Source organism: Mustela putorius, unplaced genomic scaffold (genome assembly GCF_011764305.1).
Source record: "Mustela putorius furo isolate JIRA1106 unplaced genomic scaffold, ASM1176430v1.1 tig00003942_pilon_pilon_pilon, whole genome shotgun sequence".
NCBI classification, from domain to species: Eukaryota; Metazoa; Chordata; class Mammalia; order Carnivora; family Mustelidae; genus Mustela; species Mustela putorius.
In genome coordinates this window covers 223,794-241,840 of record NW_025422087.1, presented here as the reverse complement: position 1 = coordinate 241,840, position 18,047 = coordinate 223,794, and the positions used below count along the sequence as shown (strand labels likewise).

General features: G+C 34.5%; 1 protein-coding gene across 4 annotated transcripts in view; it reads left to right on the top strand.

Annotated features, from left to right (window-relative positions):
- Positions 1–18,047, top strand: part of CDK8 (cyclin dependent kinase 8) — a 136,091-nt gene that overhangs the window by 111,012 nt on the left and 7,032 nt on the right. For all 4 annotated transcript variants that reach the window (XM_045069518.1, XM_045069517.1, XM_004781478.3 and 1 more), the window contains exons 5-9: positions 4,304–4,361; positions 6,579–6,710; positions 13,661–13,804; positions 16,209–16,278; positions 17,065–17,137. In XM_045069518.1, the coding sequence (XP_044925453.1) occupies positions 4,304–4,361; positions 6,579–6,710; positions 13,661–13,804; positions 16,209–16,278; positions 17,065–17,137 (477 nt within the window). The remainder of the gene's footprint in view (positions 1–4,303; positions 4,362–6,578; positions 6,711–13,660; positions 13,805–16,208; positions 16,279–17,064; positions 17,138–18,047) is intronic.

The window sequence follows — 18,047 nt, the reverse complement described above, 5'->3', positions numbered from 1 at the left end:
GGAGAAGTAGGCTCCCCACTGAGCGGGGAGCCCGGTGTGGAGTCCGATCCCAGGACCCTAGGATTATGACCTGAGCTGAAGGCAGACACTTAACTGAGTGGGGGCACCCCTAATAGTGGTTTCTTATGGATTGCTATTTTTTCCCATAGATCTATCAAGAATGAAATTTTCATGTTGCCTCAAAGTCTCCATTTTGCCTTGACTAGTGCCCATATGAAGGCCCCATTTTCACCCCTGGAGTAAAAAGGTCTTGGCAGTTACCTGGACAGATGAGCCATCATTCACATCTGTACATATGTCAGATGCCTCTGATTAATAATGGTGGTTTCCTAGTCAGCCCAATTCCTGTCTTTCTCAAGACAGAGCTCCCTGTAGTCCTTCCTTTTTTTTTTTAAATCAGGATTGACCCCTCAAATGAAACCAGTTCGCCGTTTCTGCTATATACCAAAAGCATCAGTGTCCTGTTCCACAGCATGGCAAATTCTAGAGGACAGAAAGCCTCTACATGAATGGTTTTCTCTGCAATACAAACATCTTGCTTTAGGAAATACCAGTGAATTTTGGGAGGAGCATAACAATAGAAAGCAAAAAAAGCCATGAGCCTGTAATATAAAACAAGGATGTGTTCTTTTAATTACAAACACGTTCCCCCCAACCCCCGCCCCGGGAGAAACAAAACAGCAGTAAGAGAAGGGTATCATAGTTTCAAACAAGTATACTTCAAACAAGTGTGTCATTGATTTATTTCATCGTTCAGCAGGCAGTGAAAGGTGTTCTATAATCATGTCTGCATAGCATAGCCGTATTTGAAGATGTTGCCATGATGTAATACTGCTTCTAATCATGTTGGACCTCTGATCTCCATAAGCAGAAATATGGTTAGTGGAGTGTATGCCTCATTAAAATGTAAACTTTTATATGTTCTTTCAAAGTGATTATCTTGGATAGCATATAAAATATCACAGACCGTTTACCATAGTTATGGTTATTACCACTTGATTGGTGTATTGTCATTAAAAAATGGAAGTTTTGGCTCTAGAGCTAAAAACTACCAAATTCTACTACCAGACAAAGAAGAAAGAAAAGAAATGAGCTTTTTTGGAAAATATTGTTTCAGCATGGCCTTAAATACTAAAACAAAAATTACTAAGTCTTTGAAGCCTTCTTTAGTTAATACTGGTTAAGCAACGAGACAAAAGAGTATTCATGATCGTTAGAGCCTTTCCACCTTTTTCTTTCGAAACTTCCATTAGATTGCATCCATAAAATAAATCTAGTGTTAGATTTCTCTACTAAAATCAGAATATCACATATTGAGGCATATAGAATGCCATCATAAAAATAACATGAGGAGGGACCCATCATTCATAAGTAGTGTACTGAAACAACGCAGCACCGTTCTTGTTTTTGACTATATGGCATGCCCAAACTGAATTAATTTTAAGTTAACTTATAAAAGTAGTGTTGGTAATGGCCTTTAGCCCCAAGACCTGCTTCAGATCATACAATAGGCAGCAAGTTGCCTAGAAGAGCAATTTTTAACTATTAACTAGAGCTTTGTCCCCAAATCTTTGACAGAGAAACTGTTTATTCCCCCAACCAGTGCTAAAACCCTGGTTTAGAACTTGACAGTCTGTTATGTCTCGAACAAAACAAACAAGAGAGGGAGTTTCTCTCTCGTTACCCCATAGCAGGTAGACCAGTACCACTTACCCTTACTTTCTAAGATATGGGCCCAGTTGCTGAATGAGTAAGAAAGCAAAAAAGGAGATTTTTCTACTTCATGTAAAATAAAAGGAGGAGAGAGATGTCAATGTTGTGCTCTGCACTTGCCAGATACAGAGATAATATTTTAGGATTGAGCACTTAAAGTCTGGAAAAGTCCATCACAGCAAACCAGTTAATCACTTTGTACCTCTGGAGAAGGGAATGGGGTTTGGGACATGGTGGAGGACCAATGGGTTGTGAAAGGTTCTTGGTTTTGCCAAATAACAGAGGAAGGGTCTTTGGGGGCAGTAATAATGGGATAACAGATTTGAAAGTATCATAGGATACTGAAAACCAGTATCGCAGGAGCCCCGGGGACAGTGGCTGGTGAGGCAGGATAGATTGATGGGAATGAGCTTGCAGGTGCCTTGCATCCCCTCATAAGGACGTTGGATCTTATTCATAGGTGATGAGAGACTAAAGTAGAAATAATATTTCTCTACATATGCCTAATAATAAAGCATAGCAAAAGCATTCAAAGACACCTTTGAAAAGGTTCATCCGTACCACTGTCACTAACTCTTTGTTCTTCTAGTCTTTACCGATTGTACTTTTTTTTTTTTAACCTGTTTGTAATCGCAGTCTGTATATCATTTTGTGTTCTGTTTTCACCCAGTCTTAACAAGAATTTTCCATGATACTACTGTGGAAGATTTTAAGCAAAGGAGTGATATGATCAGCTTTGTCTTTCAGAAAGGTTACCCTGGCAACACTACAGAGATGGATTGAATGGAAAAAGAATCATAATGGGCTTAAAGAATAGGGAATGTGTTCAAGAGATGTTTAGGGAGTTCTTCCCCAGTGGTCCATAAGAAGAGTTCTATCACAGACATGGACGTCTCTTCCTGAGCCCATGCTGGTAGTTGAGAGCAAGCCTTACTCCTCAGCGAGATAGAAATGCTGCCTGATTCCTCTTGGAAACCCTCCTCTGCCTTAAATATATTATGCTAGTTTCAGAGATCTGATTTCATTTTGAAGTAGGCTGAGCTCTGAGAGTCTCTGCAGAGTCTAACCCAGTGATGGGTTAGCACAGTGCATGAAAGCAGTTTTACTTTGTTAGGCAGCACTTGCAGGTAGTGAATGGGGAATAGTGTTATGTACTTCAGCTACTTCGCCGGTCTGTTCTTCCAGGGGTCAGGAGTGTGTATGTGTGTGAATGATAAGGGTTCTGAAAATATTTTCTTGAATGAAACTATTATTATTTTTATTATGGTAGTATACATTAATTGAAAAACTTGCTACATAAAGTTACTTTCCAAGATGATATATTAAGAAGTGAGCACTACACTTAAGCCATGGGGTAAATTCTGCTGCTGCTGCCCAGTCTTGTAGATTATGCTTACAGGGCAAGTCATTTAATCTCTCTGGTGCCTTGTTTCTTAAAAATGTAGAACTTGTAACCTCTGATATGTGTATGGCACCATTTCAGCAATTCTTTTTTCTTTGGGCTAGGGATAAAAAATTTTTTTTGATATGTAGTAGCAGATCGTAGGTAGTAGCGTAGAGAATAATATACTGTAAATATATTAAGTTTTATTTTGTCAGTAAGAGCATGGGGGCTATTAGCAGATGTGGTTAGGGAAGCTTGTGAACTAGTTAGCACTGTAAACAGCCTTCATTAAAATCCTTAATTTTAAGGTTGTTTGATCTGTATTTGAAGGGTATTCTAATCTAGTTTCACTGTTATTTAGCAGGCTGGCAAAATTAAATACCAAGTAGACAGCCTAGTAGGGTAAGAAAGGTTTGGGGGTTGCTCTCCCCAACCCTTTCCTCTCTGTTCATCCAGCCCCCTTATCTTCCTTCTTCCTCTCTTCTTCCTTCTTGCTGGTGAGGGCATAAATCTCACATGTCTATGTTGTACATACCACTGTAGCAGATTGTAGATGATAGTTAATCCTGTATATTTTTAGAGACTTTAACACTATTTGGAATTTTACTTCTATAAAATCTCACTTTAAGTTTTAGCTTCTCTTTATTTAAACATAAAAATCTCAGAACTGTTCAGGTCATAAAAAATTCCTCTTCACTAACTCATTTAGAAAATACTTTAGTAAACTGATTCTCTAAAATTTATTTGTTAAAGCATAGGTGCATACTTTGGCATTTCAAAAAAAAAAAAAAAAAAAAGATATCCGGTGGCTCCTTCCTTTGCTATTTAGAATTAAGTCATCTTTGAAGATACATTTCCCTTAAAGTTGCAAGACATTTTTTACAATTGAAAGAGTTGGAAGGAACCACAACATTGTAACTTCCAGTCAGATGCTCCACAGTAATGAACAAAGACTTGGCTAAATAAGCCAAGAATAGCTTTATTAGCTCTGCCTGGAGAAAAGCACTGTCGTATTTGGGCCTTCCTAATGTTTGCACATTGCTTTGCATATATACACATAATGTTTCTTTGGTGACTTCCTGTGTTTGATTTAATTTTTGAGTAAATGAGATTTTGTAAAGGTGGATATGTTATATTGGCATAATGTCTATTTAAAAGAAACCACTACTGTCTACTGAAAAAAAAAACACTATTTTGTTTCCACAGAAACCTGCTAATATTTTAGTTATGGGTGAAGGTCCTGAGCGAGGAAGAGTAAAAATTGGTATGTTTTATTTTTGATAAGTCACAGTGTAGCACTCTTTTAAAACTTTTGCAGACAGCAATATCAATTCTAACTTTTGCTGTAATGATATGCTATATTCATGTAGTTCCTTCTTGATCAAAGCCATTTCTAAAGAGTTTACATTAAAAGTGAAAAATGTTTCACACTCTTAAAAGGTGTCAGACAATCTTTAGAGATTGAAGTGTTCTAATTATAAAATAAGCCAGGGAAGTTTCTTAGAAACCTTTGCCTTCATTAAAAATAGCCTGTGGAAGTGAGTGGCTTCTTTCCATGTTAGAAGCCAACCTCACCTTTAGTCACAAAGGCATAAAGCAAACTAGTAATTAACAGCATCAGTTCTGTTCACCTGATCCAGTTGAGATCAGAACATATGCCTCTGTTGACCTTTCAACATTAGGAATTACAAACTAGGAAAACCGTGGAGGCTGGAGAGGTACAGAACCTTAAGTTCTAGAAGGCCTCTGCCTAAAGGGAAAAGAAAGTAACAAGCATTCTTTACCTTGGCATGTTTTTTAATAGCTCTGTTTTCTTATAGATCAGAGCAAAATTTTTACCCAGTTCTGGTCTGGTACCTATAAGGATAAAACTGAATTTTAAAATTCTGTTGTTGTTTTTTTTTTCATTGTCATTTCTAAGTTGTCTTTGTCACATTTATTTAGTTTGTTTTGTGTGTGGGTAGAAGAAGTGTTGTAACTAAATTATGTTAATTTAAAGGCAGCAGGGTTGTGGGAGTATATAAAAAAAGCAAAGAGTACTTTCTGATTGCAACATTTAATATAAATGCAAATTATCAGCTAATTTGTACCATTTAACTGACAAAGAAAAACCTAGATGTTCCTAACCCCTCTTCCCCATCCTCCCCTATAAATTCCCCAGATCTCACTTTCCACTTTTAATTAGACCCTCAGAATACTCTTTTATCATGCAAACCTCACAAGGTTTTTAGTATCACAAACATTTGATGTACCTCGGAGTACTCCTAGGCATTGACTCCCTTTGACAGCCAGACCCTGTCAGTACTTAACTCTATAGGGTCACCAAATGCCTTCTAAGTCCTAACTTGTGTTTTAAAAAGCCCAATTTGGTTGCATCAAGTTCTTCAAATGTAAGTTGAAAGTGTGCAAAATAAAAAAGACCCAGCCAAACGGTAGTTACAGACATTTTTTTTTACTAAGATTTGGAGAAATTTTATGTAACAAAATAATCTAGTTTGGAATTATGCATATGATGTAATGCATATGATGTGAGCAGGTTTGGGGGATACTAAAGGCTTAAAGCATTCACATTTAAGAAGAAATATTAGTTCTCCTATAAGCCAGTATTTAGTAATCTGAGTCATGGTTTTAGTTCTTTACCAAATTTCTGTGTTGGGTTTTTTTAACCTCCATAATTAAGAAGGGTAGATGAGAGCCTCCTTCATTAAAAATGTATATTAGGAAAGCAAAACCAAATAAATGGTGGATGAATCTTGAAATTTTTGGTAGGTGGTATGAACAGGTGATCATTCATTCAATGTATATTTGATAAAAGCTATGTGTAATGACACTAGATAGATACTAAAAGAGATGAAAAAAGACAGTTTTTGCCTTTAAGATTACAGTTTAATAGGATAAACAGTCATGCCTGAATAACTACACTACATATTAAACTATGTCAAATGCCACAACTTCAGTTCTGAGGTAGGATTTTATGACATTTGTCAATCATTTAATTTCTTCTTTTGAAAATTTTTTCTTTTTTCCTCCTGAAAAAGGAGGTGATTGAACTATATGACCTTTTAGAAGGCCTTTTCCAGCTTAAAAAAATTACTGTGATTCTTTAAGTTAATAAAATTCAACCTAAATAAATGGGGGAGAGATAGTGGTATTAACATACTGTATAGTCATGATTATCCCAGTTACCAGGCTTATTGATGCAAATAATGGAAAGCCTTACTATAACTCAGCTAGTTTCTCAGTGCTTATAACCAATGCAAAGAATGGACATGAAGTTTAACAACCCTGTCCCCAGTGGTAGTGTGACAGGCAGAAAGAAATCTGCCTGAGAGTATAGGGTCACGCTTGACCTTTGGAGCAAGCATATCTATAACCCAGATGAAGAATTCAGCACATTTTCCCTATCTTAACAGTGGTAAAATTAATCAATTAAATTTGTAAAAATACATTGACTTAACATTATTATTATCTTTATTTGCAGCTGATATGGGCTTTGCCCGATTATTTAATTCACCTTTGAAGCCTTTAGCAGATTTGGATCCAGTAGTTGTAACATTCTGGTACCGAGCCCCAGAATTACTTCTTGGAGCGAGACATTATACCAAAGCTATTGGTGAGTATAACTAATTAAAATTCCATGGCATTTTAAAAGTGGCTTTGTTATTGTAAAATATATATATTTCTGTGTATTAAACCAAATAATACAGAAAACTATAAAAATAAGAACAAAAACTGTCCTAAAATTCCACTACTTAGAAACACCATTATGAGCATTAGGAATGTATTATTCTAAACATCTCTCTCTGATAGATATTTTAAAACTTCTTAAATATATGGGATCATACTATGCATTCTAAGTAAAAATATATTTTAAATTTTACTTGAGAAGAGAAATAAGCACAGTAAAATTTCTAAACCATTAAACTTCAGACAAATGTTTCTTTTTTTCACCAAAAGAAATACTTCTAAAAGGTCCCCTTGGAGTTAAGGAGAAAAATTATGGAAAAAGTGGTTTAGGATATCATAATTTGCTTTTCAGTTTTTGATTATGTTGATTACCTCCGTACTATTAAGAATTGGGAAATTAGTGCTCTTTTACTTCTTCAGCCTCCCAATTTATAAGCTCTGTTAGAAATATTGTTGTCATTATTATTATTACTACTTTGTTGATGTTTACAACATTTATTTTCTATTTACAAACTATAATTTCCACAATTTGTACTCAGATCATATATTGTAACAGATTCAGTGCTCAACTCCCACAGTCCTTTTTCCATACCTTTTCCATTACTGACATCTTTATTGTGCCTCATTTTATTTCATTGAATTTTTTCATCGTGTTCTTTTCTTATGTGCTTTTCTTTTCTTTTTCCCATTGTTAAATGTCTTTACTGTTTACCTAACTTGCTGTGTTCTCCAGAATAGCATTAAGCCTGCTTTTGTTTTTCTTGGCTGATTCCATCCAGAAGTCTTCTATGCTATGCTGTATTCTGGACTGATTTTCATCCTGGCTTTTCTTTTCCTTTTTTTTTTTTTTTTTAATTCCTTTGAGTTGGACATATTTCCTTCTGTGCTTTATTATTTTGCTATAGCATATTCTCAGCTTGCTTTGGAAAGGTGTCTTGGAGGTAAATTTTCCCATTCTTGTATTTCTCAAAAATGCCTATGTCTTACTATATCATGCAGTTTGGCTAGGTTTAAAATTCTAAGTACAAAATAACTTTCCTTCAGTATTTGATGATGCTCTTCCATTGGCTTGTAGCATCAGTGTTGCTAATGAAGATTCATGCCAGTCTTGTACTCATTCCTTGGTGGATTACCTGGGTGGTTTTTCTTTTTGAAAACAAATAGGATTTCTTATCCTTCTGCTTTACAGTAATGTGCTGACCACTTGGTAGGCACATTCAGTCTGTAATTTATATTGTACAACCCATGTCTGTGGAAAACTCTTAAACTAGTCTTTGATCTCTTCCTCTGTCTTCTGTGCCTGTCTTTCCTAAACTGAGTGTTGGCATATGTTGGACTATTACTGGACTACTTGATAGCACTTTTCTTATGTTTTTCTGCTTTTGTCTTTTTTTCTCTAAGAACCCCTTCTTATTCTGTATTAGTTTTTTGTATTATTTTATGGGGGGAAAAAAGCATCTCAACTATCTGTGAGGATGGTGATAACAGTGCTTTTTAATTGTTTGTAATTTGCTTTTTTCCTGAAATAATTAGGTGTTTTCTTTATAGGCTCTCTTTTTATTTATATGTCTCAGTTTCTCCCTTCCATGTGGCAAGTGTTCGTCCACTATTTGTTGACCCTCGATTATCTCTTCATATTTAAGAATCAGCTTACAGAAAAGTGCTTGGGAACTTTGTGCACTTAGATCATAGAGCTGATTGAGTGGCAGATTTCAGAGTGATCTAGCAGAGAACTACCGTTAAGAGGGGGATCCCCAGGTGCTAGCATGGACAAGCCTTTGTCCTGAGGCCATTCAGATTCTTTAAGGGAAGAGTCTTCCAACTTTAGGTCCTAGTTTTGTACCTGGTAGTTTCAGGGCAGTGGAGGGGAGCAGGAGAAGGAGAATCAACTATTCAAAACACAGACTTTGGGAAGAAAAAATAATACAGACTTTGTAGCTAGTCCTCTAAGGACAGAATCTTCCAGAGTTGTACAGGACAATTCTGCTTCACACTCAGCAAAAATACTGTGGTCTGGGGCCTTCTCTGAGCTGTTCCATCTGCCTTCTGTCTTCCCAAAGTAAAGTGTTCTTATGTATCTCTGCCTAGATCAGGTCTTCATATGGCCAGTCTCTCTCTCTCTCTCTCTCTCTCTCTCTCTCTCTCTTTTTCAGTTCTTAGTCAAAACACTACTTCTTCAGAGAAAACCTCAATGATCACGCAGCCGAAAGTAGTCATTCAGCCTTCCCCAACCCACTTCCATCTTACTGCCTTGTTAGCATTGTATAGTATCTAAAATCCACTAACATAGATAGAACTTGCCTAGCTGGTCACCCTAGTAGGCACTGTGTGCAGTGAGAACTCAGTACTCTTTGTTGAATGAGTGAATGAATGAATGAATCAGTCAGTCTTATCACCAGTGATCTCCTCCTGTTCTTTTTATTACTATGGATTACTATTAACCTTTCTTACTTTGCTGCCATTTCAGTGTATACTCAAGAAGGGAAAGAAGAAATGCTTGTGATCATTCCCCCATATTAATCCTTAACCCAACGTGTCTTTGTTCAGAAAATCTTTATGTTCACTAATGTTCATAACTGCTTTGAGATCATATTTCATTTTATAAAAAAGTAAAGGCAGATAAATTAAGTCAGTTAGATACAAGACTTCTCTGTACTATCTTTGCAACTTTTCTTTAAGTCTAAAATTACTCCAAAATAAAATGCTTATTTAAAAAAAAAATCAATTAGAAGGAAAAGTAAAAATTACTGAAGCTATATTATTACCTGCACATACATTTGGTTATCTTTTTTATAAGTATATTCTGAGTACTTAGAATATAAACTAATATGATGCATAACTATTTTTTCCACCTAGGAAATGAATATTCAAAAGCATTGTTATTTTTGATAAGACATATTAATAGACTATACAGATAAGGTAGTGATTGCCTGGGACGCCTGGGAGGCTCAGTTAGTTAAGCCTCTGCCTTTGACTCAAGTCATGATCCCAGGGTCCAGGGATCAAGCCCCACATCATGCTCCCTGTTCAGTGGGGAGTCTGCTTTCCCCCTCTTCCTGCTACTTCTCCTGCTTATGCTCTCTCTCTCTCTCCCTGGCAAACAACTAAAATATTAAAAAAAAAAAAAAAAAAAAAAAAAAAGATTGCCTAATCTTAGCTGTTATCCACTGAAAACTTTGAGTTGATTTAATTTAAGTAAAAAATACACCATCACAGAAGCTAGAGACTCTGACTCTATTATCTTTTTCTCAAGAAACTTATATTTTGTTGTGAACATTGCAATTTGTATAACCTGTTATTCACTAGGACAAGCTGCATTTGGCAGTTTTGATGCAGGACTATTTGTCACAAAGCTAAACTACTAGCAGTTAGGTAGATTCCCTTGTTCAAATGGCTTTATAATTTGCAAAACAGAAGGCCTTTCTTCATATTTTTCCTCTCTTCCTCCTTCTCATCATCCAAATTTATTGGATAACTATTAGCTAAACTTTTTAAAACTTAAGAAAAACCAAAATGTATGCAAATTAATCCGACTTCTAGCCTTAGCTTTGTCACTCAGGGTGGGATGTGTGTGTGTGCTTGCTCTCGTTCGCACACATGCTCACCCCCAGGTAAAACATTGAGTTCTTTAGCCTCATTGTTTGAAAGTGGGAATTTAGACTAAATCATCTCTTCAACTCCAAAAGTTCTGTGACCCTGGGTAAAACAGTTGCTTCTGAGATAGGAAGAATATAGAGGGAACAAACTGGGGTGCAGATGATTGAAACCAAGGTCAGGGCAGCCCCTTTGCGGTGGTGATCCCTGCCCTATGAACACCTGACTTGGCCAAGAGCAATCTTTAAAACATTTTTCCTTTATGAAGACATTGGCTCAAAAATGTTAAATATGGGTATCTTTCCAAGTACTTCTTTTTTTGAGAGAGAGAAATTCTATGTAAACCATTTTTAATATAAATTTTAAAGAATAGAATAAAGGAATAAAAATGCAAGCCTCTTCTGTGATTCCCATCTTTCCCACACAATCCCATTCTGTTACTTAATGTAAGTAACCTGAGGGTCCATTAAAGTATAAATTCCCCTCACCACAGTGAAAGCTACTTACCAAGAACTTGCCTAGCATTTTTACTTCCCTGTCAGATGGTTGTAGTTTGAGCAGCTAATAGAAGAACTTTTGTAGTTCAGTGCACAGATTACTTATTCAATAGTTCATTTTAAGGGCATCATTTAGAAGGGTGAAATCTGCTAGTGCAGTTTGGTGGATTATGTTAAACTGAAGGCTACTAAGAAGCAGCCAAAGAGCACAGGGAAAAAATGTTCCCATCCTCTATTGCAAACAGACTTTGGTGCTGCAGTCTTTTATTCAGTTGTACAAAACTACAAGCTGAATCATTAAGCCAAAGAGAGTAAATAATAGGTTAGTAAACATTGTACTCCCAGTGACAAAGTTTAATTCAGTTTTGAGTATTTGGGGGTTTTGTTTGGTTGACTTTATGGAGAAACCTGAAAAGGGAGTTTCAGTCTTTAATTAATCATCACTGAAGCAGTCTTAAAGTTTTACTAAAGTATGGACTTTTAAACTCAGATGTTTGTTTTCAAAAAACTGAATGCCCACTAATTACATGACATTCTATTAAGTGAGAAATAAGATAGGGAGAATGAGAATTTACTCTTTTATTAAGGTAGAAACTTGCTGTTAATACATCTATTGATTAATACTTTAACAAGCTCCCCCCCAATTTGGGTCCAATTAGTCTGCTAATTGCTATCTACTTTGCCTAGTTAGCTCAATAGCTGCACAAAGCATTGCAGAGTTTGAGAAGTAGATGAGATCTATATGTTTTTACTTTGGAAAGTGCTAGAAGGAAGTAAAGTAGGCTGGTAGGTGACCAGGAAAGGACTTTTCCATGAACTTGGCACATTTGGGGGGGGGGGGAGTTAAGATAGTTAGGAGAGACTACGTACACAGATTTAGAAATTTTTCTAAAATAATAACCTGTTTAGCTAACTTCATGATTAATGTCTGGATCAGGAATTTCAAGAAAGGAAGGATGGTGATGAGATTGCCAAAAGGTAAGAGAGAATAGAAAAGATAAAGAGAAGAAGGTTCTAAGGGTAAGAGTAAATAAAGTCGAATGAACTTTTTCTTCCTACTTTCTGACCTTTTATTTTAGAAGCAGTTTGTCACTTTAAGGATATAGCTAGACCACTTACATGTTAGTTTTCTTTAGTATTTTTCATAGCTAACCAGAATGAGTTGTTATGGTGTCTTCTGGATGCTATGAGTAGAGTTTTAAACATGAAAATTAACCCATTGACCCTTTTTGTGATGCTCCTTAGCTTGCATATCTTTTCCTTTGATTAAGATTATCATAAGTCAAGTTATCACATGGGGTACATACATCAAAAGAATAATCACAAAATAATTTCTCCATTTACTTTCTGATACTAAAAACAAAATAGCTTGGCTAGTATGTCTTCATACTTTTCTGTATACTGGTATTGGCTAACTTGGTTCTCATGATGTGGGAGAAAATGGATATGCAAACCGTGTCCTTTTCAAATATCACTTGCTTGTAGTTATGGTGTATAATCTTAATAGATGATTAACTTGTTATTCTGAAATCTATAAATGTGATCATTTTACCTTAATTATCTATATTCTAATTTTAGATTTTAGGAATTCTGAGTTATTTTATAAATTAAGATCTTTTTCACATTTTCTATTTATGTGACAATTATTAACATACCTGAACAATTGGCTTTAATAAAATAGTGGTTTTTATTTTTCCCTCTATAGTTGTTTATATTTACCACAGGTATTGGTTAGATCCGTCAGAAACGACTGATTGAGTGTCTGCTCTGTTCACACCATTGTACTTAGCGTAGAGAAGTTAACTTTGCTGGTTTAGGGCTTTGTTAAAGTTGGAACTGAGTAATTTCAGTTTTAAATTCTGAAGTGGCATGTAGATCTTTCCTCTATTAATAACAGTTCTATTGAGTAAAAGTTTAATATAAATGAAAGTTAGCTTATATCTTAAAGTGAATGAGAGGAATTTGTTGTACTTGAGGAATCCATTTTGCCTGGCTTTTATAACCAATTCTAGTGAATTTATACCCTTTATACCTATCGTAAAGGTAGTATTTTGCTCCCTATTTTCTTATCCTTATTAAATTGCAAAATCTGACTCCACTGTAGCATAAAGAAATACTTTGAACAAAAAACTGTTCAAGTAGAAATGCAGTTTCATTAGAATACTTGAGATCAGGCATTATCTTTCTCCTGCTGTAATAACACCTTGCTAACTCGTGCTAGCATGAAAGGATAATTATTAGACTTTACAAATTAGCAAATACATAGACTAGACAAAGAAAAAATATTTTTACCTCAAAAAATTATGCTAATTGTTTTTGGCAAGTATGCCCAATTTCAAAAGCTATTTGGTTTTTCTATTTTTGTTTTATTTTCTGTTTTATTTTGTTTGTTTGTTTGTGGCTCCTGTGCTCCATATGCAGCTTTGTATGTATTTCACAGATAAGGTAATGTTTGATCCATTTAAAAATTGCCAAAATTTTAGCTTACTTGATTTGAACTTGGAATGAAGCCCCTGGGTGGAATGAAGGTATAATAGGGAATGAAAAAATTGGGATGTGTCGGGTGGGAATATATATTTACAAGCAATATTCCATGATATTTTTAATGATAATTGCTTTAGGAATTAATATGACTTATTAGGAAAAGAAAAGAAAGAAAAAACAGTCCCCACCAAGATAAAAATGCATTTTCTTTTGGAAAGAACCACTTTATTTTCCTCCTTTCTTTTTCTTTTCTCCTTTCCTTTTTTTTTTCTTTTCTTTTTTTTTTCTTTTTGTTTTAAAGATATTTGGGCTATAGGGTGTATATTTGCAGAACTACTAACGTCAGAACCAATATTTCACTGTCGACAAGAGGACATCAAAACTAGTAATCCTTATCACCATGACCAGCTGGACAGAATATTCAATGTAATGGGATTTCCTGCAGGTACACATTATGTTTTTGTTTTTGTTTTTAAATCACTGTTGTTTGAACTTAGTTATCTTCATTGGAAAGGTGTGTATCTTTAGCTGATGAAAGCTACTCTTACTCAATTCTTTATATTTATGGCTTGCATTAATCAAAGATCCTTAGAAATAGCAAAATTTATAGAGTTCACAAATTAGCATAAAGATATTTGTGGGCTTTCTGAATTTGAGGAGTATATTTTTGTTTCATTTTATTCTTTTGTTTTGTTTTGTTTAATATTCGAAATGATAAAATATTTGTTATATCTGTATTAAAAGGTACCTTTAGTTCTTACAAATAAATTCAGTAGTATGTATTTTTGTCTGGCAGCACATATAATAATGCCAATACTTGGTATTTAAATACAAATTTTGAACATTATTTATATTTAGGGCACTATACAGAATCACATTATATTAAATAACAGAATTTTTTACCCTGTAACTCTTGTCAGTAAGAACATTCTTTTAAGTGTTCTGTTAGAACAGCAACTTTGCTTACACTGATTGGCAGCAGGGAGAAAGTTGTTTAGGTGTCTCATCACAGGCGTCAGACCCCTTAGTTTTTCAGCGGTATCCCCATCCCTTGTTATGCCATGGCATGGTAGTTCATCAGTATCGAAAAACTCTGCTCAGAGGTCTAGCATAATGAAATTTTGCTTTAAAAAACCTACATAATATTGGCTAGTCAGGTATTTATTAGAAATTATTTCTTACTAGGAATTTTTATCAGGTCAGGGTAACTCAAGACTAATACAGAAATATCTGGGAGTTCTAATTTCACATTTCCTTGTAAGAGTGTTAACACAGATACTAACTTACTGCAGAATTGGTCAGTGGGTCTGTGAATACTGCTTTTTTGTGATGAGAAGTTTATTTATTCACTAAACATTTGAGTACTTGCCATGTGCCAGGCCTTGTGTTATGCATAAAATAATGTTGATATAACTGGCATGATTCTTGCCTTCTTGGAATTTGTATTGTACTACTTGAAGTAGAATGTTTAAATAATAGCTATGGTTTGAGTAGATGGAGAAGAATGGCCTTTTCTTCCCACTTCTGAATGTGTCCACCATTTCTAAGGCCTGAGAGAAAGGAATGTGGTTTACAAGGCAGTGGAAGAGGCGGGTGGCCTCTGCAAGAGGTGATTCTTAATGTATAGTTCAACAGTTAGGGGATGCTCAGATTATAAGAAAGTTGAAAAGCAGGCAGTAGGGTTTAGATTTAATGCACAAAAGAATGAGAATCCATGATAAGTTCTTGAGAACTAGTGACATTGTTTATGTTATATTTTAGAAAGATTAGTATGGTTGTGGTAGGTAAAACTCAATTAGAGAGAGGTAACTGAAGACAGGAAAGCCAGCTGTTTGCCTATATAGCAGTGCTCCAGGTGGAAAGTGATAAAAAAGATGGAGAATAAAGGACAAATACAGATTTTTTTATATGTAATTGAAGGAAAAGTAAAAGATTATCTCAGGATGTCTATCTTGAGAAATTAACAAAATAGAGAAGTTAGAGCAAGGAAATAATTGAGAAAATCTCATATGTATTTAGTTGACTTTACAGTGCGGTGTCTTTGGAGGCTAGTTGCACATCTCCGTGTAAGGAGATTGAAGGCAGATGTCTAAAGGTCATTGAAAAGCTAACAGTGCTATGAAGCTACCTGCTGTAGTCCTGCAGCTGGTGGTCTTTCAGGACAAGTCCATTGACCGTGATGAAGAAAACTAGCTAGTAGCACATGTTGTTGAGGCAACTCTAAGGCCAGCAAGCCAACTGAAACATTTTCTTCTTCATATAAGTAAGCTGGGGTTGTTAATGTTACTGAAACTTGCCAAGCCACCAGCAGACTTATTTGCATACTACTTATGTCCTACCCTGTTCTGTTCCAGACAGTTGTTGCTGCTTACATTGATCACTGCTGGAAAACAGTATATTTAATAAAGTGAACATAGGAGGTCCATGTTAAAAATAATGCATCTTAAAACTACAGAGGGGGGAGATTTGTCATTGAAGAGACTGGTTGCTGATGTAACCAAGACATTGAGTAGAAAGGGGGAAAAAGTGGTCCTACAAACAGAAATAGAAATATTTATTAATAACTTATTCCTCTCTACTTACAGAAATTGAGGTAAATTATAGTAAATCACATAGAAAGTAAGCCCTAAAAAGATAAACTTATAGAGGTCTAATGCTATACAAGGGATGAGAATTGTATTTATAGGTCAAGATAAGATATTTACTATAGCTAGTCATTTATTTGAGGTCTGTGCTTTCATGGAGATTCAAAGTATATAAGACATGTGATGAAAATTGAGGTAACTTTTATTAAAATTCTTGAGAATAGGAACCTAGACAACATAAAATTTTATCAATATATTTCACAGATAAAGATTGGGAAGATATAAAAAAGATGCCTGAACATTCAACATTAATGAAAGATTTCAGAAGAAATACGTAAGTTGGAAAGAAAATAGACCTTTGTTGATTTCTGCTTTTCCAGAATCCTCTGTATCAAAGATTGAATACTCAATGGAATACTAAACATAAGCTTATTCTAATAAATACTTTTACTTCTTTACTTAATAAATATTTTATCTTTTAAAATATTTAAGTGATATAAAGAAGGTAAACAGCTAGTTTTAGCAGCTGATTTGGATATGAGAAAAAAACTCTTTCCATATTTATTATTTTCTGGAAGCAAGCATCAGTGGAAAGGATCACAGCTGAAGCAGTCAGAAACTGAAATAAGCAACCTTGCTAGCCATCACTTGCCCACCCACCTGGATTGTATAGTCATTTTAATCAGGTTTTCGTAGAGAAGAAGGAATATTTCATTTCTTTATAATGCAAGATCAGAGCATTGGGAGAAGACAGTTTAAAGGCCTATAACAAATTTTTTAAAAATTTTAAATTTGTTTTAAACCTACTAGAAAGGCTGAATTAAATATTTGACCCATATGTTATTTAAGAGAATTGTTAAAATAACAGTCTTATAAAAAATGCTATTCAGTATATATTATTTATGAAATTATCTTGTGTTTTCTCAGTGGTATCCATTCATAAGTGACTAGTGTGAATATTGAATAAAATATGAAATTGAGCTAATGCTATGCCAATTATGCCATTTTCAATAAATATTCTTTATCGGTTGTGATTAAAATGATTGTTTGGAAAAACTTCAGCCAATGTAAAATTAACCTCAAAATCTCATATAGATATTTCATAGTATTTCTCTTTCAGGTATACCAACTGCAGCCTTATCAAGTATATGGAAAAACATAAAGTTAAACCAGATAGTAAAGCATTCCACTTGGTAAGCTTTAGAGAACAATAATAAAATTTTTTCCCTGGTTAGCTAACCAGAGGTGTTTTGGGGTCAGTTTATACGGTTATTTAACACTCTTAGAGTACTTTAATGGTAAATCCAGACATCTTGTTGCTGCTTATTAGTAAAGGCATGAAAACTTGTTTTTCCAAACCCATAACACGGTTTAACAGACTAATGTTTGGTTACATTAGGTTTTTTAAAGATAGTTATTGTACCAAGTCTGTCAAGAACATTTTTAAAATTACATTTATTGGTTTTCATCGATTTTTTTTTTAATTTCAACAATTTGAGAGAAGAATCTAAAAGAAAACCATCCCAGTACTCAGAAGTAACTTTTACAAATTATTTTGTATTTCAACTTTTTGAAAGATTATTTTTAAAAATTTTTAACTCCCAAGATACTCTTACAAACTTGGGTATTAGAAGTCCTTTGGTGATGGTGTGTATTAGTTGCTTTTTCTGGAAGAATATGAGATGCAGAATTTATTACTGTATAATGGAAAAATCATTTATTTTAGAATCTAAATGAATCCATGCACTATTGTAATTTATGACATTATAGTCAACTTTGCCAGCTTAAATTTGTTTACAGTAAAATTTCCATTTTTATATCATAACAATTAAAAATGATTCTGGGGGGTTTTTTAAAGTTATATAACATACAAAGGGGAAATTTCAGGGAGTAGGTAGTATTGTATTTGGCTTAAAATTCTTTTCGTCCTTTATTCTCAATATTTTTAAATGAGTTCATTAAGTGGGAATTTGTCTTAAAAGTACTGTATTTTCCTTGTTACAATAGCAGGCCACTTGCAAACACTTCATCTATTTTGTTTGTTTCTTCTCTGTCTTCTGCTTCTACGCCCTCTGTTTATTTTTATTTCATGTCACATATCAT